We start from the raw sequence: 26,179 nt of genomic DNA, 5'->3' as shown, positions 1-26,179 counted from the left end.
ATCTTTTTGAACTATTGGTTAGAACCTGTAAGTAAGCATTTCACTGTAAGGTCTACCTACACCTGTTGTATTCGGCGCACGTGACAAATAAACTTTGATTTGACTGATGAATTTCAGAAGAAAGATCTTTGTTTCTGGATATTTTGAGCCTGTAATCGAATCCACAAATGCTGATGCTCCAGATACTCAACAAGTCTAAAGGAGGCCAGTTTTATTGCTTCTTTAACTTCTTGGCGCACCCATCCCGTTAGCGGGATCATTTTCGTCAGCATCCGCTGAATTGCACAGCGCCAAATTCAAATTAAATGACTAAAAATATTAAATTTTCATGAAATCACAAGTGCAATATAGCAAAACACAGCATAGCTTGTTGTTAATCCACCTGGTGTGTCAGATTACAAACATTACAAACATCTAGCAGCAAAGTAGAATGGTCACGAAACTCAGAAAATCAATCAAATGAATCACTTATCTTTGGTGATCTTCGGATGTTTGCACTCACGAGACTCCCAGTTACACAATACATGTTCCTTTTGTTCGATAAAGATGATTTTTATATCCAAAAACCTCCATTTAGTTGGCGCGTTTTGTTCAGAAAACCACAGGCTCGTGCAGGTCATGACGGGCAGATGAAAATTCCAAATAGTATCCATAAAGTTCGTAGAAACATGTCAAACGTTTTTTTTATACAATAAATTATCGATAATATGTCAACCGGACCGTAGCTTTTTCAATAGGAGAGAGATTGAGAAAATGTCTGCTCCAAGGTGTTGCGCATGCAAAACTCTGCTGGAACCCAGCCATCCACTGATGTGATGTGATCGTTCTTGCTCATTTTTCAGAATAAAAGGCTGAAACTATGTCTAAAGACTGTTCACACCATGTGTAGGCCATAGGGAAAGGAATCTGGTTGTTATCCCTTTAAATGGAGGGAAGGCATGCAATGGAACAGGGAGCTTTCAAAATAAGAGGCACTGCCTGGTTGTTTTTTCCTCAGGTTTTCGCCTGCAATATCAGTTCTGTTATACTCACAGACAATATTTGGACCGTTTTGGAAACTTTAGAGTGTTTTCTATCCTAATCTGACAATTATATGCATAATCTAGCTTCTGGGCCTGAGAAATAGGCAGTTTCATTTGGGTACGTTTTTCATCCAAACATCAAAATACTGCCCCCTACACTCAACAGGTTCATCAGAACAGCAGTTTTCAGCTGTGCTAACATAATTGCAAAAGGGTTTTCTAATGCTCAATTAGCCCTTTCAAATTATAAATTTGGATTAGCTAACACATGCCATTGAAACACAGGAGTGATGGTTGCTGATAATGGGCCTCTGTATGCCTATGTAGATATTCCATTTTAAAAAATCAGCTGTTACCAGCTACAATAGTCATTTACAACATTAACAATGTCTACATTGCATTTCTGACAAATGTTCTTTCAAAAACAAGGACATTTCTAAGTGACCCCAAACTTTTGAACGGTAGTGTACATATGAAGTGGGTAAAACAGTATGTAAACATTATTAAAGTGACCAGTGTTCAATCTCTAAGGTGCAGGGTTGAATACCGGGTGGTAGCCGGCTAGTAACAGTGACTAAAGATCCGGGCAGGGTACAGGGCGGAGGCCGACTAGTGGTGACTATTTAATAGTCTAATGGCCTGGAGATAAGCTGTTTATCAGTCTCTCAGTCCCAGCTTTGATGCACCTGTACTGTCTCCACCTTCTAGATGGTAGTGGAGTGAACAGGCTGTGGCTCGGGTGGCTGAGGTCCTTGATGATCTTCTTGGCCTTCCTGTGACACCGGGTGCTGTAGATGTCCTGAAGGGCAGACAGCGTGCCCCTGGTGATGAGTTGGGCAGATCGCACCACCCTCTGGAGAGCCCTGTGGTTGCGGACGGTGCAGTTGCCGTATCAAGCGGTGATACAGCCCGACCGGATGCTCAAAAGAGAGCATCTAATGAACGAGTGCTGAATGGGGGTTCAGAGGCACAGCTGACAGAGATGAAACCAAATGCTTGCTGCTTACAGTAAACAGTAAGGACAACGGAAAGCACAACTCTAAACAGTAAGGACACTGGAAAGCACAACTCTAAACAGCCATCATCTGATGCCAAGTGTCTGTAGACAGATTGGTGACATTGAATTCAGGCCTTTTGTGTTCCAAAACTGTTTGTAATAGTGACCAACTTGAAAGAAGAAAGGACGTCCACTATCAGCTGTCAGTAGTGATGTCCACTGGGGGAGATAGGTCTTAATTCAGCATGTGAACAAAATGACTACTTCCTATGAACAGGGCTAGTTATGACAGCACCATCAGCAATGAAACAGTCCCTTCCCTTCCCCACTGGTATGATATATAATTTGCCCTGTCAGATTTTTCTCTTTCACCTATTGTTTTTCGAGGATGCAGGAAAACAGGCAATTGCAGAACACAAACAAAACAAATAACCGGAACTGTAGAGTAGAGCAGTGAATGATAGGGCTGTAAGGAGATGATAGGGCTGTATAAGGAGATGATAGGGCTGTAAGGAGATGATAGGGCTGTATAAGGAGATGATAGGGCTGTAAGGAGATGATAGGGCTGTAAGGAGATGATAGGGCTGTATAAGGAGATGATAGGGCTGTAAGGAGATGATAGGGCTGTAAGGAGATGATAGGGCTGTAAGGAGATGATAGGGCTGTATAAGGAGATGATAGGGCTGTAAGGAGATGATAGGGCTGTAAGGAGATGATAGGGCTGTAAGGAGATGATAGGGCTGTAAGGAGATGATAGGGCTGTAAGGAGATGATATGGCTGTAAGGAGATGATATGGCTGTAAGGAGATGATATGGCTGTAAGGAGATGATAGGGCTGTAAGGAGATGATAGGGCTGTAAGGAGAGGGAGACAGCACAAACTCATCTCATTCTCATCCCCAGCTAAACATACAAGGACACATATGTGTGTGTCAGGGGTCAAGGGGGTGGTGGTTGTTGAGAAGGTTGATAATCCCTCCACAGCGCCCCAGGCAGCAAGGGCTTATTGTAGAGTACAGTGACTCTAATAGGAGCCGGAGCTGCAGTTGTATGCTGCTCTCTGCTCCCATTGTGAGAAGATTTTTACATAATTAATGACTGTTGTTTCCCAGGTAGTCGCCCGGCAAATTCACTCCAGACTCGGCTGCCACCGTCGCCGGTTTCACTGAGAATGAGCGACACTGGAACAGACAGTTTACATTACAGGCATAAACAAGGCAATTTTGTACAGTGTCTTAAGACATTAACGTGAGCTGTTCAGAGACATGATTCAAGTTACTTCAGAGAAATACTGGGAGAGAGAGAGAGAGAGAGAGAGAGAGAGAGAGAGCTTTTCTCTGTCTTGTAACCTACAGAGGATTTGAGGATGATGCTACTGAAGCCTGTGCTTGTGTGTATCAAATATGCTGTTAGTATAGACCTAGATCGAGTCTATTCAAGGAAACCAAATGTATGATCATTCATACAGACTACTGAACATGAATGTTCATTTAAGAATGTGTGTGTTGGAGCCCATGTTCCTAGCAGACAGACAAATAGACAGGCAGACAAACAGGCAGGCAGACAGGCAGTATGGGCCAGCCAGGCCAACAGGCAAGTTACCACTGCTGGGAGCCAGTCCAGCTCTATATTGGTGCATGTTAAATTAAACATTACTGCTCTCGCCCCACTACTCATTATTCATTTGTAATAACCTTTAAGGCTTTTTGATGTCATACATATTTTACAGAGAGATATCACTCCCTTTCACAGTGAGCATGGAGCTCTGTGGGCCTGTCAATGACAGATCACTATTGGCGCCGAAGGTGTGCCATCATACACTATAATTAGAACCAGGTAAGGACAAATAGCAATATTCACAAGGTGTGTATGTGCATGTACCCTAAGGGTGCTTCTCAATACTATATATTGGAGAAAATTAGATGACAAAATATTACAACGTCAGAGTGACACTTTAAAAGAAAACGTTATATAGTGCACTGCTTTCAGAGGTGAGCCAAGATTCTCCCCAAAAAAACTGGAGTAACTGTCATGTCAGTACATAAAGCCTTTTAGCAGCTGACCTGAGGATCATTTAGAGGCTTGAGAGCCCAGTTTGTGGCAGTCCATTTCAGCAGCGTAAATCAGCAGTCTGGTGGTGGGGGGGCACAATAACACACACTCCCTCTCTCTCGCCCCTCCCTCCCGAACGGCCATGGCTCGCCCCTCCCTCCCTCCCGAACGGCCATGGCTCGCCCCTCCCTCCCGAACGGCCATGGCTCGCCCTCACTCCTAAATTGCCATGGCTCGCCCCTCCCTCCCGAACGGCCATGGCTCGCCCCTCCCTTCCGAACGGCCATGGCTCACCCCTCCCTCCTAAATGGGACCTCCTGCATGCCTAAAGCCCATGCGCCCCAGTGCCAAGACTGTTCTAAAAGCTGTAAAACAAAATCGGTGTCATGACTGTAATGAGCAGCTTATTTATCTGATCTCTCATGTTACAGGTCAAAAGTGGTTCAGATCTGGGGTTAATGTTGGGCACATGGGATGAGAGCACATGGGATGAGTGTCACACTGAAAATAAGGAGAAATCAGCCCTTACTGAGGAATACTGAGCTACAGAGGATAGAAGGTTAATTATATTGTTCAAAATGAGTTTCTAATAAGCATGTGAGCATAATGAAAAATATACACTGTTTAGGCTACAGGAGATCCATCATGAATTGAATCTAATAAAGCAACCTTTCAGGAAGCTTTATATCAGAGTTTCCTGACTGAGCTCCTACTGGCTGTCATGGGTTACGTAAGCCTCCGTATGCTCAGAGTGTAGGACAACTCCACCCGGGGTATAAATAAAGCAACCAGACGCACGGCTGCAGCCACTGTGATTTGGGGAGGTTTTCACACGGGATGTCATAGTTCTGCAGCGCTAGCTAGCCCAACTGATATTTCAGGCTCTGCCTCATTAGAAAGAGAGGAAGCATCCTCCATGAGTGGAAAACCAGCCTTTACAAAAACAGTTTAATTAGTGAAGACTGGTGGAAGAGAAATGCACATTTGCCTCCTGCCCACAGCCTCATGGGGGAAATGTAACGGTACTCTTCTAGAGATGGCTTCAGGAAGCAAACACCACACACACACACAGAGTAAGTATGGTATCCATGGCCAGGCTTGATAGGCAGTGTCCGTGGAAATCACAGTCACACACACTCCACCAGGCTGGGGTCTCCAGCCCCGTCCAACAGGGGCACCATCAGACAATGCCTGCAATTACACCCCAACCCTCCCGCCCCATCTTTCACAACAAACAAGGAAAATGATGAAAGAAAAGTGGAGAAGGAGAGGGCAGATTGAGAATACACATGTGTATGTGCCCACGAGGGAGTGTGTATGAGCATGTGTGTGTCTAAAGCATGTATTAAAGGGAGCCTGTAGAAGCCTGCTCCCAGATGCTGGCTAATTTAGTTGGGGAATAGCTGGCTGTCCTTCAGGTGAAGGGACAGAGATTGGTCTCAATATGAGATCATAAAAAAAGACATCACAGAATCTCACAGCACCTCCAGCCGTTCTTCATGGGTCTCGCTAGACAACACACACACACATCCATGTACGCACACAAATGACATTGACAAAGACAGAATAGTGTGCATACAGCACACCAGTTCATGCCACACACTGAATCAGTTATTGTGCTTTAATGCTCTGTGTCTCTGACAGAGTGGATAACCTAGGCCATCTGTAAAGAGTGATACATGGCCAAGCCCCCTGTACCAGTGTGTCCCTCCCTTTCCATCCAGATCCAGCTGACTCCCCCAGTCCTCCATCACTCTCCCAGTGTCAGTGGCAGGGCCCCGACATCAGCAGCTGTTCCCCTTGGCTGTCCCAGCAGCCCCTCTCCAGGCTGGGCCCATCAGGCTGAAGGAGCGGGAACTCACACTACTCCATGGAGACCCAATTAAAAGGGACGGAACTCGGCAATAGAAGCAGAATCACAGGGAGATGCAGAGTTGCGGCTTTAATTGAAGATGTGTTTTTACGCTGTTGCACTCTCTCTCACTCGCTCTTCTTCAGGCCACCATTGCCACTTTACTTCTCTCTGATGAAACCGAGGGATGAAGGGAAGAGACACACAGGGGAGCTACAGTGGGGAGTTGAACACACACATATCTGTTTGTGGGAAAGGCAAAGAGCTCTGTGGTACCCGGGTTTGGGAGATGCAATCGTAAAAAGTAGCATCAGAATAGTGCAAATGGATCTGTAAGAATCACATTAGACAGCATGTAGAAGGAAAAAAAAAACGTTTAATTAAAACTATACATGGGTTGCTTTTCTCTTAATGCACATTTGTCTACCTCTGCAGTAGAGTTCCTTCCATGTTAATTAGTACTGTAGTTAATCCAAAATTGAAGAGACCCAAACTGTCAGGTCACATTGTAAACAATATGACCCAACGGTAGTCTGTGGGACATTTTGAGCTGCTCTCTCTCCTAGCTAAATGTTCCCTAGGTACTAATTGGCCTAATTTACGCAGGTCTTTCTTCGAATTGCCAGTTTCTTTATAGTTTTATATATTAGCCCTGACAAGTGTCAGCAGAACTCCACATTTGCTTTACAGGGAAAGCAAAAATGAAAATAAATGACTTAACCCCTTGAATTATATTGATTAAGTAAAGACGGTAGCATTGTGAAGTCTAGAGTACCTTCATGGGATATTAAACATCATTTGAAAGGAGAATAAAAGTTCAAGCACTTAGCCAGCAGCAAAGTGAGCCCAACTTCTCTCCTTTACATTATTTAAGATATGCTCCATCATTTTATCAATCTATCGATCTCCCACCAGAAAGATGAAAATGGAAAAATAATGAGACCGATGAATGCTGTGTAAAGAACATCAATGTGTGAAATGTAATTATCTGTGCTGAAAAAGTGTTGGCTGTTTTCTAAAACAAGCAGTTAATATTTTTCCCTCTCTGCATATTTTAATTACCAGATCAATCAAACTACATACAGCGGTGCTTTCACAAGAAAGTCTAAATGAAAAACAATAGATTTACTTTAAAGTCTTGGCTTCTTTTGAAGTCTAAATTAAAATTGCAGGTACCTTTAGGAGTGCCTTCTTCAGAAAAGTTGTGATATTTAATTAGTGTGTTTAGATTCTGCTGAAATTAAACTTCACAGCCCAACATAATGTGAAATGAAAACTACAGGATACAGACTTCTGCAGGGGAACAGACAAACAGAATTAAAATCTCTTCAACACCACATGGGAGGACCTCGTCTTCTGACAGCAGCCCATGTTCTGTATGTGACTACACTGCAACTGGTTTGATCTCTAGCTGTGTATCTGTGGTAGCTGTAAGAAGATGTGCTCTCCGTCTCTGACTGCATCTGCGTCTGTGACTGACTGGGTCTTGGGCTCAGTGGCTGTGTAGCACTGACTTTGGTCCTGAAATCACAGCATCACGTCGCGGAATTGGCGGAGCAGCTCCCCTGTTCTGCCTTTTCTTCCTCACATGGGGTTTTCCTGGTTGTACAAGTGCTGACGTTTATTTCTCCTGGCATGTCCTCGCCGGAACAGAGCCACCGATTTCACACATTTGTATTGGCTAATTCGACTATGCACTTGCCAGCAGCGGAGAGGGAGCCAGCTAGGAGTCAGAACATCCCAAGAACACAACTGCTTTACTCTGCTTTGCTCTCAGACTGGGATCCCTTGGGGAGCCTAATGCCTGTCTCATAACAAGTCAGTTGACCATTTCAGGCTGGAGCTGGGGCTGGAGTTAGGTGTCTCAGAGACTGCCTGTTAGATGAGAGGAGAGAGTTACTGTGGTTCTTTCAAAGATTGCCTGTTTATCAAGGGGTGAGTAAAGGAGTCTGAGGAGTGGCTGTTAAGGTGGTGGGAGGTTTACAGAGAGTGGATGTATGGGCAGTCGGATGCCCAATAACAGCAGCACATCACCGTCGTCAAACATGGCTAACATTTGCACAGCAGCATTACTCAGATATGAAGTCTCTTGGCTCAGAGGTTAGTGCTGTCAGGACTGTGGAAATGAAAACTAGCACCGCAGAGCACAATGTGCTAAAACTCATCAATTCCACATGGCTAGAGAGGCAAGTGCCTATTTATAACATCACGCCTCTCTCTCTTTACCTGGTGTGCATCCCTATATCTAAACACGCTCCCATAATGATGAATGTCTCCAACTGGGATGTGCAGACAGGGCATCAGTCAGTACAGGAAAACAAACACACAGAGACACAACCACATTCCAACGCGTCCTCACACACAACCCTGAGACGTGTAATGAGACTAACGCTGGGGGTCTGATGGAGGATGAGGGATTCCAGCCCAAACACAACCCAGTCAAAACATCAGTCAAGAAGGATGAGACAAGTCTGGAACAGTCATATAGCTTTGTGTATTCACTCTGGGTTTAATCTTCTGTGACATGTCCCGACTCCCTTGTCTCTGTGTATGGACTTCAAATTAGCAGAGCAGCAGCACTAATTGTGACCAGTGTCAAAGGCAGCAGCAGAGAGAGAAGACTGTTCCGCAGGACAGACTGCATGGATGAACTGGGCTGAGGGACATTATGTTATTATGTCTAACCCAAGAACCTCTGGTAAATAAATGTGATTTGACTGAATAACGTGTTCTCTTACTCTACCAGCTACTGTAATGTAGCTATACTAATGATGTTAATAAAAAAGCAAAGAGACAAAACAAATACAGTACAGTATGTCCTTAATGGGAGCACTATTGCTGCCTCAGGTGGGCTCCTATTGGTGCAGAGAACCCCACACTCTCCCCAATGTAGATGACACAAGTGATAAACCAGGAGACAGGGAGAGAGAGAAAGAAAGAGAGGGGGGAGAGAGATAGCAAGAGAGGGAGAGAGAGAGAGAGCTAGAGAGAGTGTCACTGGTTTACATGGCCCCTGCTGTCCATTATATTCCCAACAATAGGTTGGAGGTGTGGTGTGTGCTGTTCATACCTAATGGCCTGGAGTTCCTGTATGGGCCTAGGCTGACTGGCTCAATGAGCCTGAGACAAACAGCAGACAGAGACAGCATTAGAACCACCTCAGCAGCTCAGCACACAGGCATGACAATAGACATGGTTGAGAGGGATAGATCCAGCAACACAGAGTTGGAGTGAGTCAGATCCAGAGATATCTCGTATCTCACAGCTACATCTTAATGCAGATGTTCTGGAGATATGTGAATGTGGAATTTTAGTGAGGGGAGTTTCTAGGTATCAAATTGTGCTGTACTGTACTTAGTGACAGCTTCAACACTGTTCCAAACCTCACCTTTACAGACAACTGCATTGAGATGAGGACTCTACGAACCAATCCAAACCCACCGACCCATGATACCCATCTGATCAGCCTACATGCACCTAATAACCAACCAATTTAGTCCACAATGAAGATCTGTCTTCATTGAGTCGTTAAAGCGGGAGCATCACCACTGTATTTCACAAACGGCACAGTCCCTCATCTATGAAAGTGCCATAGGGCCCCACTGACAATTAGACAAGGAAAAGCTTTATGACCGTTAGACTCACCGCCGCGGCGCTCTTGCCACCGGCAGGACAGCCAGGAGCTTTTTTGTGTAGAAAAGTAATTATGAAGCCTCTCGTAATGACAAGGAGGAAACCAGTGTCATAACACACACCACCTTTTATCACAGTGCCATAATGAACCATCATTCTTTACTCTTTGATTCATTCCACTATTCATAACATATTTAGACCTTCAAGACAAATTATAATTTCCTTCAGGAATTAATCAAAAACAGGAAGGACTGGTGTCCTCTCGATGGATGATCAAAGACTGTGTGTCTACCTAGCTAGCGGCAATGCTGCCCGCTCTGCTCTGTATGGGTTCAGGCTCTGGGCTCAGGGTTCATGGGCAAGTCTGCAACAGGGGACTGATAGACTGGTGTCACCGCAGGACATTGGTTTCATATCAGCTGATACATTCAGTACTTCCGAAGTCTACCGTGATTGGAAAGCATTGAAATGTACATACATAGCATGGTTATTAATGGAGCTTGAATTAAAACCACATCTACACTGAACAAAAATATAAACTTAACATGTAGTGTTGGTCCCACGTTTTGTGAGCCGAAAATAAAAGATCCCCACATTTTCCCATACGCACAAAAAGCTTATTTCTCTAAAATGTTGTGCACAAATTTGTTTACATCCCTGTTAGTGAGCATTTCTCCTTTGCCAAGATAATCCATCCACCTAACATGTGTGGCTTATCAAGAAGCTGACAGCAGGAATGCTGACTGCAGGCATGTCCACCAGACCTGTTGCCAGAGATTTGAATGTTCATTGCTCTACCATAAGTCGCCTCCAACGCCGTTTTAGAGAATTTGGCAGTACATCCAACCGGCCTCACAACCGCAGACTACGAGTAACCAAGCCAGCCCAGGACCTCCACATCCGGCTTCTTCATCTGCGGGATCGTCTGAGACCAGCCACCCGGACAGCTGATGAAACTGTGGGTTTGCACAACCAAATCATTTCTGCACAGAAACCATCTCAGGGAAGCTCATCTGCATACTCGTCGTCCTCATCAGGGTCTTGACCTGACTGCAGTTCGGCCTCGTAACCGACTTTAGTGGGAAAATGTGCACAGAGATACCACGACGAGATCCTGATGCCCATTGTCGTGCCATTCATCTGCCGTCATCACCTCATGTTTCAGCATGATAATGCACGGCCCCATGTCGCAAGGACCTGTACACAATTCCTGGAAGCTGAACATGTCCCACATACTCAGACATGTCACCCATTGAGCAAGTTTGGGATGCTCTGGATCGACATGTCCGACAACGTGTTCGAGTTCCCGCTAATATCCATCTATACTTCGCATAGCCATTGAAGAGGAGTGGGACAACATTCCACAAGCCACAAAAAGCCTCATCAATTCTATTTGTAGGAGATGTGTCATGCTGCATGAGGTAAATGGTGGGCACACCATTTGCACACTGATTTTCTTACTGTGGAATGCAGGGTTTGGTCTTCGCCAGGTATAAATGGGACCCATGTCATCCAAAAAGTTATACCTTTGAATCATCTGTCCATATAACATTCTTCCAAGAGTCTTGAGTCAACTTTTTGGATGACATGGGTCGCAAACACTGCATTCCACAGTAAGAACCTCATACCAACGGTCAAGCATGGTGATAACATTAGTAGTGTGATGGTTTGAGGTTGCTTTGCTGCTTCAGGACCTGGATGACATGCCTTAATAGAAGGAACCATGAATTCTGTTCTGTATCAGATAATTCTCCAGGAGAAGGGCAGGCTATCTGTCTGTGAGCTGACAGTTGTGTCATGCAGCAAGACATTAATCCAAAACACACAATCAAGTCTACATGGCTAAAAATCTAAATGGCTACAAAGCAACAAATGTAAAGTTTTGGAATGGTCTCGTCAAAGTCCAGACCTAATAATCCCAATTGAGATGTTGTGGCAGGACTTAAAACAGGCAGTTCATGCTTGAAAACCCATTAATGTTGCTGAGTTAAAGCAGTTCTGCATGCAAGAGTGGGCCAAAATTCCTCCACAGCGATGTGAAACTGTTCAACAACTACAGGAAGCATTTGGTTGCAGTCATTGCAGCAAATTTTGGCACAACAAGTTATTGAGTGTAAGGGGGCAAGTACTTTCTCACACAGGGGAATTGGGTGTTGCATAACTTTGTTAATTAATTAAATAAAAACTCATGTTCCCTTATTTAATACTAGGTTTTGGATGACGATCTGATAACATTTAGTATCAAGAATATGCAAAAATAGAGAAAATCACTGTATCTGCTATTGACTTAAAGAGATGTAGGATTATCTCCTTTCGGTAAGTTTAATTTACTACTACAGTATGAATAAACATAACCACAACCTCAGGGGAAGAGATGGCACAGTTAGAATCAAAGGCAGGTGTCCACTATCCAACCCCAACCCCCAGTCAGCAGTGTGTTAAAAGCTGTTTGATGGTTTGGATGTCTAGTCAGCTCCATTGTAGCTTTCTGGCTGATAATGAGGGCCAATAATGATTCCCGAGCTCGAGGGGTTAATGGCATGTAACCGGCAGAGCCGCTAATTACACGTTACAAACTATTTATCAGATTCTCCATCTGCGCAACTCAAGCACCACAGCTCTCATTGTGCACGCTAAATTACTCCTCGGATTATCATTGTAAAGCAAGTTTCCGTAATTAGGAGCCCGGGATGCTGTTTTCTTTGTCTGAGTAGGCTGCCGAACGACATCAAGTGAAGAGGGGGAAAATTAGATGACTGGTTCATTTTGGCCTGACATCCCAATACAGAGCCAGTATCTACAATATCTGGCATCTACAGTATCTAGCTGTATGAAGATGAATCTAGCCACACTGGAATCCACAGTCAACAGATTCCAGAATTCCGTCACAGTTTGTTGTTGAGAATATGAGACCTCAGGGGGATTTACACTCTAGAATGAGAGAGAGGTATAAATTGCCTCTTGGATCCTTGGTGGAGTCTGCCATACCGTACAGTCAGATTGCAACGGAAGGTTGTGTGAAAGTTGTGTGAACAGCGGAAGGTTGTGAGAAAGTTGTGTGAACAGCGGAAGGTTGTGTGAAAGTTGTGTGAACAGCGGAAGATTGTGTGAAAGTTGTGTGAACAGCAGAAGGTTGTGTGAAAGTTGTGTGAACAGTGGAAGGTTGTGTGAAAGTCGTGTGAACAGTGGAAGGTTGTGTGAAAGTTGTGTGAACAGCGTGTGGAGCAGAGAGGCTCAGTCTCAGTCCAAAAGGCCTCTCTCTCCTGCCATCGGTTATTTGAGAAATAACTGTCATATCCCCCAGCCCCAAAGGTGTGCCGGAGACCATGGAGACACGTACCATCTCATCTGTCTCTGCAGTACATTTTATTAAAATTACCTTCATTATAAGACAGTGTTCATTATAAAACCAAAAACGCTGGTCTCCCAGGGCCCAGTGGATTAATAAGGACAGCGGTGTATTTTAAGCTGTAAACTCCTCACTGTCCTTAATCTCCTTCCCACTTCACAAGGCCAAATTAACACCTCTCCCCAGCTCTGACGGGACCTCATTAGCAAACTTCCAGGGAAGGAAAGAGAAGAGGAATGAAAAAGAAGGAGAAGAAGAAGGAGGGACGCGACCAATGACAGCCACCAGCTCTGGGATTAACCCTTTGTGGTACTTCAGCGCTGTAGAAACTAGGTCGTTGTCGACATGTTTCTAATCAGTCGCCTGGTTAGCGATAATTAGAAGCCAGGATCGGACGAGGGAAGAGAGAAAAAGTGGGAGGGGTACATTGAAATGAAACAGAAAAGAAAGAGAACCTGTCATGTCGCAAACACTTCAAAGGCAGAGACTTCTCTTTTAAAAAGTGGCATGATGAGGATCCAAATACCAAGAGGGATTCCTCCGAGCCTCAGTGTGTGTTTGTCTGTGTGCCTCTTATATAGACACACACACACACACACTTCTGGCTCAAACTCCACCTTTACAGTACAGCTGTAGGGGAGTTTTAGTGTATCCCAAAACACACAGCCAAACAAGCTCCTGCAACTACACCTCCTCCTTACTGTATTTCACCCCTGAAGCAGCAGGTATAACTCCCACAGCTTTACTCTAAGGCCTGGCTGACTACTGTGGGTAAAGTTCACAAGCCTCCGCAAGCTGTTTGACATTAAGCAGGAAGGTCAAAATGTACCAGAAAACACAAGGGGTTTCATTCATTTATGATTATGCATAGTGAGATTGATTGTATGTACATTAGTATATTTTACTTTTCAAATCTGTGTTCTATACATATGGAAGTTTGATAAGAGAGATCCAAAGTAACAGTGAAGACCTTGAATCCTTCAAGACCGATACCTCTGGAGAAAACTTTAATATTATATTTAATTATCAGTCATCTACTTTATTTACTTTCTAAACATCTATATTCCCTGTTGTCAAACATCAATAGTGCTCAAATGAATCCCCTAGGTTAATGTTTGCAGTGGTAGAAAAAGTACTCAATTGTCATACTTGAGTAAAAGTAAAGATAGCTTAATTAAAAAGGACTCAAGTAAAAGTTACCCAATAAAATCCTACTTGAGTAAGTCTAAAATGATCTGGTTTAGAATATACTTAAGTATCAAAAGTAAATGTAATTGCTAAAATATACTTAAGTATTAAAAGTAAAATAATAAATCATTTAAAATTCCTTATATTAAGCAAACCAGACATCAGCGTTTTCTTGTTTTTTAAAATGTACCGATAGCGAGGGGCACGCTCCAACACTCACATTGTTTAGTGAGTCCGCCAGATCAGAGGCAGTAGGGATGACCAGAGATGTTCTCTTGACAAGTGTGTGAATTTTGGGTGTCAGGGAAAATGTATGGAGTAAAAAGTACATAATTTTCTTTAGGAATGTAATGAAGTAAAAGTAACTTGTCAAAAATATAAATAGTAAAGTACAGATACCCCCCAAAAGTACTTTCGTAATACTTTCAAATATTTTTACTGCATGTTTGCACAACAAAGATATGGCAGGGCCCTTTTGATATTTTTGTGTCTGTGCCTTTGAGGTCACAGCCATTCAATTGGCCTTGACATCAACCTTACATAGCAGCAGCATTGAATAAAATAACTCCAGCCAAAACAGACTGCTGCTTTGGCCTAGCTATTTACTAAATCTTTTTTTAAACAAGTAGACCATGATAATAAATGAGAACCAAACAATCCATGGAGTTATCATATTTAGTGATCCAGCTTTCATGTTACCTTTCAAAATGGTTGAGTTGAGGAGAGAGAGAGGGAGACTGGAAACATTATTTGCAGTATCATTTCAATATGCCTCTACTCTACTTTGTGTACCATAACGCAGCTCACAAATGTGATTTATGACCTTGGTTTAATGGCTAGAGCAGAGCCTTGTTAGGTATCAGATGACTTTTTCAATATGGCAGCGTCAGAGAGGGCACTAAGAATGCACAATCCCAACAGGAAATGAGGGCTTGTCTCAGCCAAGATAATATGAGCAATCAGATACAGTATCTGATCATCTAATGGCACCTACTCCACTTTGACAGAAAAGGCATCAGTCAATAAGCATAACATGAAAACTGGGTCCTCCTTACACTTGGCCATGAATTTCTTTCCCTGCTACCCTATCATCCATCCTTACAGTGCTTTGTGTCAGAATGTAATTGGTAAAGTGTCTGTAAATCATGTCAAAGCCCCCATGGCAAAACATAGGCAAGGAGATGTCAACTCACCTGGGCTTGGAAACTCTTGAGGACAGGAGCCACCATCTCCCGCACTTCCTGAATACAGATAAACAGAACCAAGGTTTACCATTTTTGAGACAGTAGAAGCTCAATCTAACTAGGGACCAATTGCCCTGTTGAGAACAGGGGAAGACTTCTACTGCACCTTGTATAATAATTTGTCTCAATAGTATTGAATATACTAACTTGTTATGGACAACTTTAAGATGAGGAAGACTGTCAAATGCTGTTTGATCCCAGATGTATTTTTCTTTAGCCAAATTTCAGCAGAAGAAGCAACGTCCCTGGTTTGGATTGATTTGCGAGGGAGGGAGGTGGAGGAGGAAGGGGGGGTTAAAAGTGGGAAGTGTAAGTGGGGATTTCCTGCTTGTATTAGCTCAGACTCCAGCTTCTCCCTTCCTTCTGGCTTTCAGTGAGCCCCAGGTAGAGGGATTGTGCTGCCTGTGTGGACAACCTGATCCTGCCATCTGCACCTGTATTATACTGACAAGATTACAGCATACTCTCCACACTCTCAACCAGGGATAGGGGCTCTGCAGTCTGACTCTGGGAGATCCTAGGAACCCTGGCTGTGACCCTAGTGGTACTGCAGATACACTGGCCTTAAACAACACCTAACTATAAACCATATATTTTAATTTAAATGTTAACATACCTGGAGAAGGGGGGTTGGGGTAATAAGACTGACTTGTCCCAAGCATTGTGCGCAAATTATATGCACTAAAGCGGATTATAAAATTAACTAAATAATTCCAGGCACAAAGGTAAGCGGGGCTGAAACACTGAGCAAGTCAGTCTGCCTAGTGGAGCAGAGACGAACAGAATGACACACAGAACTCATGGTAGGGTAGGGAGGAGGCAAGGGGTAGGAGGTAGGGAGGAGGCAGGGGGTAGGAGGTAGGGAGGAGGCAGGGGGTAGGAGGTAGGGAGGAGGCAGGGGGTAGGGAGGAGGCAGGGTGTAGTGGGTAGGGAGGAGGCAGGGTGTAGGAGGTAGGGAGGAGGCAGGGTGTAGTGGGTAGGGAGGAGGAGGTCGGAAGGAGGCAGGAGGTAGCAGGTAGGGAGGAGGCAGGGTGTAGTGGGTAGGGAGGAGGCAGGGGTTAGGAGGTGGGAGAAGGCAGCGTGTAGTGGGTAGGGAGGAGGCAGGGTGTAGTGGGTAGGGAGGAGGCAGGGGGTAGGAGGTAGGGAGGAGGCAGGGGGTAGGAGGTAGGGAGGAGGCAGGGGGTAGGAGGTGGGAGAAGGCAGCGTGTAGTGGGTAGGGAGGAGGCAGGGGGTAGGAGGTAGGGAGGAGGCAGGGTGTAGGAGGTAGGGAGGAGGCAGGGTGTAGGAGGTAGGGAGGAGGCAGGGTGTAGGAGGTAGGGAGGAGGCAGGGTGTAGGAGGTAGGGAGAAGGCAGGGTGCAGGAGGTGGGAGAAGGCAGGGTGTAGTGGGTAGGGAGGAGGCAGGGTGTAGGGAGGAGGCAGGGTGTAGGGAGGAGGCAGGGTGTAGGGAGGAGGCAGGGTGTAGGGAGGAGGCAGGGTGTAGGGAGGAGGCAGGGTGTAGGGGGAGGCAGGGTGTAGGGGGGAGGCAGGGTGTAGGGGGGAGGCGGCAGGGTGTAGAGTGGGTAGGGAGGAGGCAAGGGATAGGAGGTAGGGAGGAGTTAGGGTGTAGGGAGGAGGCAGGGTGTAGGAGGTAGGGAGGAGGCAGGGTGTAGGAGGTAGGGAAGAGGCAGGGTGTAGGAGGTAGGGAGGAGGCAGGGGTAGTGGGTAGGGAGGAAGCAGGGGGTAGTGGGTAGGGAGGAGGCAGGGTGTAGTGGGTAGGGAGGAGGCAGGGGGTAGGGAGGAGGCAGGGTGTAGTGGGTAGGGAGGAGGCAGGGGGTAGGGAGGAGGCAGGGTGTAGTGGGTAGGGAGAAGGCAGGGGGTAAGGAGGAGGCAAGGGGTAGGAGGAAGGGAGAAGGCAGGGGGTAAGGAGGAGGCAAGGGGTAGGAGGAAGGGAGGAGGCAGGGTGTAGGCAGGGTGTAGTGGGTAGGGAGGAGGCAGGGTTTAGGGGGTAGGGAGGAGGCAGGGGGTAGGGAGGAGGCAGGGTGTAGTGGGTAGGGAGGAGGCAGGGTGTAGGGAGGAGGCAGGGTGTAGGGAGGAGGCAGGGTGTAGGTAGGAGGCAGGGTGTAGGGAGGAGGCAGGGTGTAGGGAGGAGGCAGGGTGTAGCGGGTAGGGAGGAGGCAGGGTATAGTGTGAGGGAGGAGGCAGGGTGTAGTGGGTAGGGAGGAGGCAGGGTGTAGTGGGTAGGGAGGAGGCAAGAGGCAGGGTATAGGGAGGAGGCAGGGTGTAGTGGGTAGGGAGGAGGCAGGGTGTAGGGAGGCAGGAGGCAGGGTGTAGGGAGGAGGCAGGGTGTAGTGGGTAGGGAGGAGGCAGGGTGTAGGGAGGAGGCAGGGTGTAGGGAGGAGGCAGGGTGTAGGGAGGAGGCAGGGTGTAGTGGGTAGGGAGGAGGCAGGGTGTAGGCAGGCAGGGTGTAGGGAGGCAGGGTGTAGGGAGGCAGGGTGTAGGGTGTAGGGAGGAGGCAGGGTGTAGTGGGTAGGGAGGAGGCAGGGTGTAGGGAGGAGGCAGGGTGTAGTGGGTAGGGAGGAGGCAGGGTGTAGGGAGGCAGGGTGTAGGGAGGCAGGGTGTAGGGAGGCAGGGTGTAGGGAGGCAGGGTGTAGGGAGGCAGGGTGTAGGGAGGAGGCAGGGTGTAGGGAGGAGGCAGGGTGTAGTGGGTAGGGAGGAGGCAGGAGGCAGGGTGTAGGGAGGAGGCAGGGTGTAGGGAGGAGGCAGGGTGTAGTGGGTAGGGAGGAGGCAGGGTGTAGTGGGTAGGGAGGAGGCAGGGTGTAGTGGGTAGGGAGGAGGCAGGGTGTAGTGGGTAGGGAGGAGGCAGGGTGTAGTGGGTAGGGAGGAGGCAGGGTGTAGGGAGGCAGGGTGTAGTGGGTAGGGAGGAGGCAGGGTGTAGGGAGGCAGGCAGGGTGTTGTGGGTAGGGAGGAGGCAGGGTGTAGGGAGGCAGGCAGGGTTGTAGTGGGTAGGGAGGAGGCAGGGTGTAGTGGGTAGGGAGGAGGCAGGGTGTAGTGGGTAGGGAGGAGGCAGGGTGTGTAGTGGGTAGGGAGGAGGCAGGGTGTAGGGAGGAGGCAGGCTGTAGGGAGGAGGCAGGCAGGGTGTAGGGAGGCAGGGGGTAGGGAGGCAGGGTGTAGGGAGGAGGCAGGGTGTAGGGAGGAGGCAGGCTGTAGGGTGTAGGGAGGCAGGGTGTAGGGAGGCAGGGTGTAGGGAGGCAGGGTGTAGGGAGGAGGCAGGGTGTAGTGGGTAGGGAGGAGGCTGGGTGTAGGGAGGAGGCAGGGTGTAGGGAGGCAAGGTGTAGGGAGGCAGGGGTAGGGTGTAGGGAGGCAGGGTGTGGGAGGCACGGTGTAGTGGTAGGGAGGAGGCAGGGTGTAGTGGGTAGGGAGGAGGCAGGGTGTAGTGGGTAGGGAGGAGGCAGGGTGTAGTGGGTAGGGAGGAGGCAGGTGTAGTGGGTAGGGAGGAGGCAGGGTGTAGGGAGGCAGGCAGGGTGTAGTGGGTAGGGAGGAGGCAGGGTGTAGTGGGTAGGGAGGAGGCAGGGTGTAGTGGGTAGGGAGGAGGCAGGGTGTAGGGAGGAGGCAGGCTGTAGGGAGGAGGCAGGCAGGGTGTAGGGAGGCAGGGTGTAGGGAGGCAGGGTGTAGGGAGGAGGCAGGGTGTAGGGAGGAGGCAGGCTGTAGGGAGGAGGGAGGCAGGGTGTAGGGAGGCAGGGTGTAGGGAGGCAGGGTGTAGGGAGGAGGCAGGGTGTAGTGGGTAGGGAGGAGGCAGGGTGTAGTGGGTAGGGAGGAGGCTGGGTGTAGGGAGGAGGCAGGGTGTAGGGAGGCAAGGTGTAGGGAGGCAGGGTGTAGGGAGGCAGGGTGTAGGGAGGCAGGGTGTAGTGGGTAGGGAGGAGGCAGGGTGTAGTGGGTAGGGAGGAGGCAGGGTGTAGTGGGTAGGGAGGAGGCAGGGTGTAGTGGGTAGGGAGGAGGCAGGGTGTAGTGGGTAGGGAGGAGGCAGGGTGTAGTGGGTAGGGAGGAGGCAGGGTGTAGGGAGGCAGGCAGGGTGTAGTGGGTAGGGAGGAGGCAGGGTGTAGTGGGTAGGGAGGAGGCAGGGTGTAGGGAGGAGGCAGGGTGTAGGGAGGAGGCAGGGGGTAGGGAGGAGGCAGGGGGTAGGGAGGAGGCAGGGTGTAGGGAGGAGGCAGGGTGTAGGGAGGCAGGAGGTAGGGAGGAGGCAGGGTGTAGTGGGTAGGGAGGAGGCAGGGTGTAGTGGGGTAGGGAGGAGGCAGGGTGTAGTGAGGAGGCAGGGTGTAGTGAGGAGGCAGGGTGTAGGGAGGAGGCAGGGTGTAGTGGGTAGGAGGAGGCAGGGTGTAGGAGGTAGGGAGGAGGCAGGGTGTAGTGGGTAGGGAGGAGGCAGTGTGTAGTGGGTAGGGAGGAGGCAGTGTGTAGTGGGTAGGGAGGAGGCAGGGTGTAGGGAGGAGGCAGGGTGTAGGGAGGAGGCAGGGTGTAGGGAGGAGCAGGGTGTAGTGGGTAGGGAGGAGGCAGGGTGTAGGGAGGCAGGGTGTAGGGAGGCAGGGTGTAGGGTGTAGGGAGGAGGCAGGGTGTAGTGGGTAGGGAGGAGGCAGGGTGTAGTGGGTAGGGAGGAGGCAGGGTGTAGGGAGGAGGCAGGGTGTAGGGAGGCAGGGTGTAGGGAGGCAGGGGTGTAGGGAGGCAGGGTGTAGGGAGGCAGGGTGTAGGGAGGCAGGGTGTAGGGAGGCACGGTGTAGGGAGGCACGGTGTAGGGAGGCAGGGTGTAGGGAGGCAGGGTGTAGTGTGTAGGGAGGAGGCAGGGTGTAGTGGGTAGGGAGGAGGCAGGGTGTAGTGGGTAGGGAGGAGGCAGGGTGTAGTGGGTAGGGAGGAGGCAGGGTGTAGGGAGGAGGCAGGGTGTAGTGGGTAGGGAGGAGGCAGGGTGTAGTGGGTAGGGAGGAGGCAGGGTGTAGTGGTAGGGAGGAGGCAGGGTGTAGTGGGTAGGGAGGAGGCAGGGTGTAGTGGGTAGGGAGGAGGCAGGGTGTAGTGGGTAGGGAGGAGGCAGGGTGTAGGGAGGCAGGGTGTAGGGAGGAGGCAGGGTGTAGGGAGGAGGCAGGGTGTAGTGGGTAGGGAGGAGGCAGGGTGGAGGCAGGGTGTAGTGGGTAGGGAGGAGGCAGGGTGTAGGGAGGCAGGCAGGGTGTTGTGGGTAGGGAGGAGGCAGGGTGTAGGGAGGCAGGCAGGGTGTAGTGGGTAGGGAGGAGGCAGGGTGTAGTGGGTAGGGAGGAGGCAGGGTGTAGTGGGTAGGGAGGAGGCAGGGTGTAGGGAGGAGGCAGGCTGTAGGGAGGAGGCAGGCAGGGTGTAGGGAGGCAGGGTGTAGGGAGGCAGGGTGTAGGGAGGAGGCAGGGTGTAGTGGGTAGGGAGGAGGCAGGGTGTAGTGGGTAGGGAGGAGGCTGGGTGTAGGGAGGAGGCAGGGTGTAGGGAGGCAAGGTGTAGGGAGGCAGGGTGTAGGGAGGCAGGGTGTAGGGAGGCACGGTGTAGTGGGTAGGGAGGAGGCAGGGTGTAGTGGGTAGGGAGGAGGCAGGGTGTAGTGGGTAGGGAGGAGGCAGGGTGTAGTGGGTAGGGAGGAGGCAGGGTGTAGTGGGTAGGGAGGAGGCAGGGTGTAGGGAGGCAGGCAGGGTGTAGTGGGTAGGGAGGAGGCAGGGGTAGGGAGGAGGCAGGGGGTAGGGAGGAGGCAGGGGGTAGGGAGGAGGCAGGAGGTAGGGAGGAGGCAGGAGGTAGGAGGCAGGAGGTAGTGGGTAGGGAGGAGGCAGGGTGTAGTGGGTAGGGAGGAGGCAGGGTGTAGTGAGGAGGCAGGGTGTAGTGAGGAGGCAGGGTGTAGTGGGTAGGGAGGAGGCAGGGTGTAGGAGGTAGGGAGGAGGCAGGGTGTAGTGGGTAGGGAGGAGGCAGTGTGTAGTGGGTAGGGAGGAGGCAGTGTGTAGTGGGTAGGGAGGAGGCAGTGTGTAGTGGGTAGGGAGGAGGCAGTGTGTAGTGGGTAGGGAGGAGGCAGTGTGTAGGGGGTAGGGAGGAGGCAGGGTTTAGGAGGTAGGGAGGAGGCAGGGTGTAGGGAGTAGGGAGGAGGCAGGGTGTAGTGGGTAGGGAGGAGGCAGGGTGTAGGAGGTAGGGGGCACTAACCTCTGAGACATTTCTCTTGAACTCCCGGCTCAGCTCCACCAGGTGCTTGTGTGAGTGCTCGCTCTCTTCCTGTCGCCCTGCCAGCTCAGACGCTACTGAGTTTAACTCCCTCTATAAACACAAGAAAAAAGAGAGAGAGGAAGAGCAGCAGAGAGCGTGCGCGCGAGAGAGAGAGAGAGAGAGAGAGAGAGAGAGAGAGAGACCACTTAGAGAGGCTGCCAACAGTAATACAGTGCAGCTTAGAGTGTACATAAATAAAAATACAGTGCTGAATATTAACTATGTAATCCTTCATGATCTTATAGCGGTAATACTTACTGCCCTGGCCCATAAATAATTAAGCCAAAATAAATCCAATGCCTACAGTAGCAGAAGGCATTTTAGATAATCAGTATTTGAAATAATCAATACGCTTGCAACGGCCATGGAACTCCAGTGAGAGAGAGGAGAGAGAGAGAGGAGAGAGAAAGAGAGAGAAAGAGAGAGGAGAGAGAAAGAGAGAGAGAAAGAGAGAGAGAGAGCGAGAGAGAGAGAGAGAGGAGAGAGAGAGGAGAGAGAGAGGAGAGAGAGGAGAGAGAGGAGAGAAAGAATAAACAAGGCAAGCAGAGTCACGTGTGAAGGAACCAATAACCTGACAAACAACCTTATAAACAAATATAGGGCTTCCTGGAGAAATTAAGAGCTGATTTTAAGCCTAGACAAGACACAATTCAACACACAACATAATTTATTTTTCCATGATTAACAGAGATCACATTGAAGCCTCTATTTCATTAAAATCGCTCTTCCACATCTTTGCATTGATTTCAGGTGGATTTTAATAACAGAAATATACTGCTGGTATCTTATCTAGGCCCAGTGCTAATAACCCACATTTTCCTATTAGTGTCACAATTGCCTAAATCACAATTAATCTGTCTAAATCCTTCAATACCTGGTGATACAGTACTTGCTAAAACTCCACCCCATCAACATCCACTGTACAATTCCCAGCGATCTGGGTTCACAGCCACTCCTCAGACCCATGCATTTATAGCCTCACCACACCACTTGCCATTCACAAATCCAATAGCATCCATTGACTAATCATCCAATTTCCAACTTTCTGCAAACCAACAAAACACATCTAAAATCTTGCTACAGTACTCATCTCCACTGACAACGTCTGTCCCCTTTAATCCCATCTCCTGTCCTCTTGGATTGGTTTTATTTGATGGTCTTCCCTTGTATCTGCTGGGATATAATATAAAAACTGGAGTGAGGGATTCAATTAACACAGTGAATTTATATATGACGCTGGAAAATGAAATTGACTGTGTTTTAATTAATCTCCAGTCTTACTTAAAAGCAATTTAATAAATTATCATGAGCCAAAGAGAGAAAACCTAGGGACAAAACTCTAGTTCCATATTTGAAAAATGTAACTGATTCCACTTATTCCCAGTGAAAGAATTTTAACCCTTCAGTTTCATCAGATCTCGATGTAAATAGATTACTGTACTGGTCCTTGAAAGAGGCCACCTTTCTCTCTCCAAAACCAGCGACAGAATGCTCCCATTGATGAGTTTTATTTGATCTCTCTTGGGGACAGTTGTGCCTTCTTAAGAGATGGGTCCTTTGCCTAAGGACTTTCTCCAAGAGTCAGAATGGATTACCCTTCCCTTTGCTTATCCCATTCTCATGCATCTCAGATTGTAAATCATGATGTTGATAGCAAAACCACACATTTCATGGAGGCATCATTTTTTTGTCAGAAACACATTCCTATTTGGTTTCCGACTGCCTGTGCTCTTATTAGCTAGTCACTGTGCTTCAGTCAGCCATTCTAACCCATATTGGATGAGACTTTTGGGGGATTTGGGACTTGGCTGTTAGGAGTGGGCTAGCCTCCAACAGATGATTCAAGCAGCCCTAGACCACCAGCTAATCTGGCTGAGAGAGAATCCTGTTAGAAGTGGCTTTGTGTGGATTATAGTGCTGATTCTGAATTGCCCAGCCCTTCATTGTCCATGAAGAGACTAAAGTAAAGCAAATCACATTGATGCCTCATTTCAGTCAAATTCAACACAATGTTTGGTTGCTTCTTCACATGAAGAGTCCAATAACATATGTATTTACATTGTAATTATGTGCAGTGCTTAATTTGGGCCGGAGCTGTCCGCAGCGCCATTCTGGCACTTCTCATTTTTGGGGAATTGGTTCCCGGCTCCTCTATAAAACTAAGTAGCCTATTGCAGACCCAGACGAACACACAGAAGAAAAAGAATGTTGAGCAAAGCAGAATGCATTGAATGGAGAATGGGCATTCATTTCCTGATTCCACTTTGTTCAAGTTTATTTGCCAGTAGTCTGTGACTCCGTGTGTGACAGTAGGCTGTTCAAGATTGCGCAAATGTGTCATGAATACGCATGATGCACTATTCCAAGTTGTCAAATGAAGGTTAGGTCATGAAAAGACATTAAATGAGTTTCATAATTTGTGTTAATATAATTAATGAAGTCACACTTTTAAATATGATCAATCACTTAATCTACATATCAGCCATTATCGGAATGACACTTCAGTGCCTGCCAGTGTGTGCTGCGTGTGTGCCAGTGTGTGCCAGTGTGTGCCAGTGTGTGTGCCAGTGTGTGTGCTGCATGTGTGCTGCATGTGTGCCAGTGTGTGTGCTGCGTGTGTGCCAGTGTGTGCTGCGTGTGTGCCCGTGTGTGCTGCATGTGTGCCAGTGTGTGCCAGTGTGTGTGCTGCGTGTGTGCGCCAGTGTGTGTGCTGCATGTGTGCTGCATGTGTGCCAGTGTGTGTGCTGCGTGTGTGCCAGTGTGTGTGCTGCATGTGTGCTGCATGTGTGCCAGTGTGTATGCTGTGTGTGTGCCAGTGTGTGCTGCGTGTGTGCCCGTGTGTGCCAGTGTGTGGCAGTGTGTGCCAGTGTGTGCCAGTGTGTGCTGCGTGTGTGCCCGTGTGTGCCGCGTGTGTGCTGCGTGTGTGCCCGTGTGTGCCCGTGTGTGCTGCGTGTGTGCCCGTGTGTGCTGCGTGTGTGCCCGTGTGTGCTGCGTGTGTGCCCGTGTGTGCTGCGTGTGTGCCCGTGTGTGCTGCGTGTGATGCCCGTGTGTGCTGCGTGTGTGCCCGTGTGTGCTGCGTGTGCCCGTGTGTGATGCGTGTGTGCGCGTGTGTGCCCATGTGTGCTGCGTGTGTGCCCGTGTGTGCTGCGTGTGTGCTGCGTGTGTGCCCGTGTGTGCTGCGTGTGTGCTGCGTGTGTGCCCGTGTGTGCTGCGTCTGTGCTGCGTGTGTGCCCGTGTGTGCTGCGTGTGTGCTGCGTGTGTGCCAGTGTGTGCCAGTGTGTGCCAGTGTGTGCTGCGTGTGTGCCGCGTGTGTGCTGCGTGTGTGCCAGTGCGAGTGGGCCGTTGCCCGAGAAGAGAGAGCGCGACATTTCAGCCGCACGTATAAAACAATGACAGACAACAGACTAACTAGATAGCCAATTCAAAACATAACTTGTAGCAGTTATCGAGCTAGTTAACTATAGCTAAGCATTAATGTCTTTGTCGCCTTTCCACGTGCACCGTTGGAAAGCTGGGATTCCCCTCTGTCATGACTGTCCTGATCAGGTCAGGTTACAGGAGACCACAACCCTACAGATCGTCTCTCACCCCAACAGAGGAGGAGAGATCTAGGGGTCTGAAGATGTGGGGGTTTTATGACCCCTCACGCCCAGGGTAAATATTAGGCCACAGACAACATCCCTTTGTCCTCTCACTATGGAGAACCAACCTCAGAACATTAAACATGCAACAAAGGGAACTTTGGAACAATGGTTTCCGTCAGCCACAATGGTGGTCATGACGATAGATGGAATATGAAAATGTATGTCATTTTTGTTTTGTTATTAAAGGTTAATAGAGGACGTTATTACGGAAACATTGTAACTGTAAGAGTTTTACTAGGATATGCTTGTTGTTTATACATTGTACGTTGTGTAGAACATCTCCAAATCAAAGAGAATGTTTTGGTAAAGATGAAATGTGAAGTTAGTTGTCTAAAATTGGATTTGAGTCAAATCTAGACCTTGCCTCTTAACTTGGTTCGCCCAGAGAATTGCTCTAAAGGCGGTTACGCCCACTTCTGACCCGAGGGTATAAGACGTGAGGGAAGAATTAACATATCAGACTAAGTGACCCAAGCTGCAGCCGAGGTCTAAAAAGTCAACGAACCCAAAACTCAACCCAAGGTTGAAGACAAAGAAATATTTTTCTAACCATGCTACTGATGAGTAGCTGTTTCTAAGCGGGTGAATTCAAGCCGGACCACCTAACCTCCACTCTCCATCGAATCGTGGTATCTACACTGTTTCATTCCTACGCTGTGAGCTCTGAGCTACAGAGCTGTCTGTCCTCAGAAGACCCCTCCCAGAGCAAGGGCGAGGAATCAGACCAAAAGGACACTGACATCGTGAGGACGACCAGAGAGTTGCGCCGGAGAAGTGAGTCATTGAGAAGCCTAAACGACCCGCGCGGAGCTTCCCATCTGGGAACTCCCACACGTAATTACATCATTATATTCTGACCAATAAGAGCGGCAGTTTGGGGCAAGGCTAGGGTTAAAATAAGCCTAGCTGACAAATGCACCCAAATGTATATTTCTCTCGTGTACTTTCTTTTTCTCTCGCTTTTAAATCCCCATTTTGG

The 26,179-nt window shown here is 48.4% G+C and overlaps 1 protein-coding gene across 2 annotated transcripts in view; it reads right to left on the bottom strand.

Annotated features, from left to right (window-relative positions):
* The window catches only part of LOC109878268 (homeobox protein cut-like 2), a 124,540-nt gene that overhangs the window by 56,918 nt on the left and 41,443 nt on the right, over window positions 1–26,179 (bottom strand). For both annotated transcript variants that reach the window (XM_031819226.1, XM_020470513.2), the window contains exons 2-3: window positions 21,497–21,607; window positions 15,286–15,333 (exon numbers count right to left, since the gene is read on the bottom strand). In XM_031819226.1, the coding sequence (XP_031675086.1) occupies window positions 15,286–15,333; window positions 21,497–21,607 (159 nt within the window). The remainder of the gene's footprint in view (window positions 1–15,285; window positions 15,334–21,496; window positions 21,608–26,179) is intronic.

The sequence above is a fragment of the Oncorhynchus kisutch genome, linkage group LG3 (assembly GCF_002021735.2).
Source record: "Oncorhynchus kisutch isolate 150728-3 linkage group LG3, Okis_V2, whole genome shotgun sequence".
Lineage (NCBI taxonomy): Eukaryota > Metazoa > Chordata > Actinopteri > Salmoniformes > Salmonidae > Oncorhynchus > Oncorhynchus kisutch.
The sequence above is the reverse complement of the archived record's forward strand: the minus strand, read 5'-3'. Positions and strand labels throughout refer to the sequence as shown.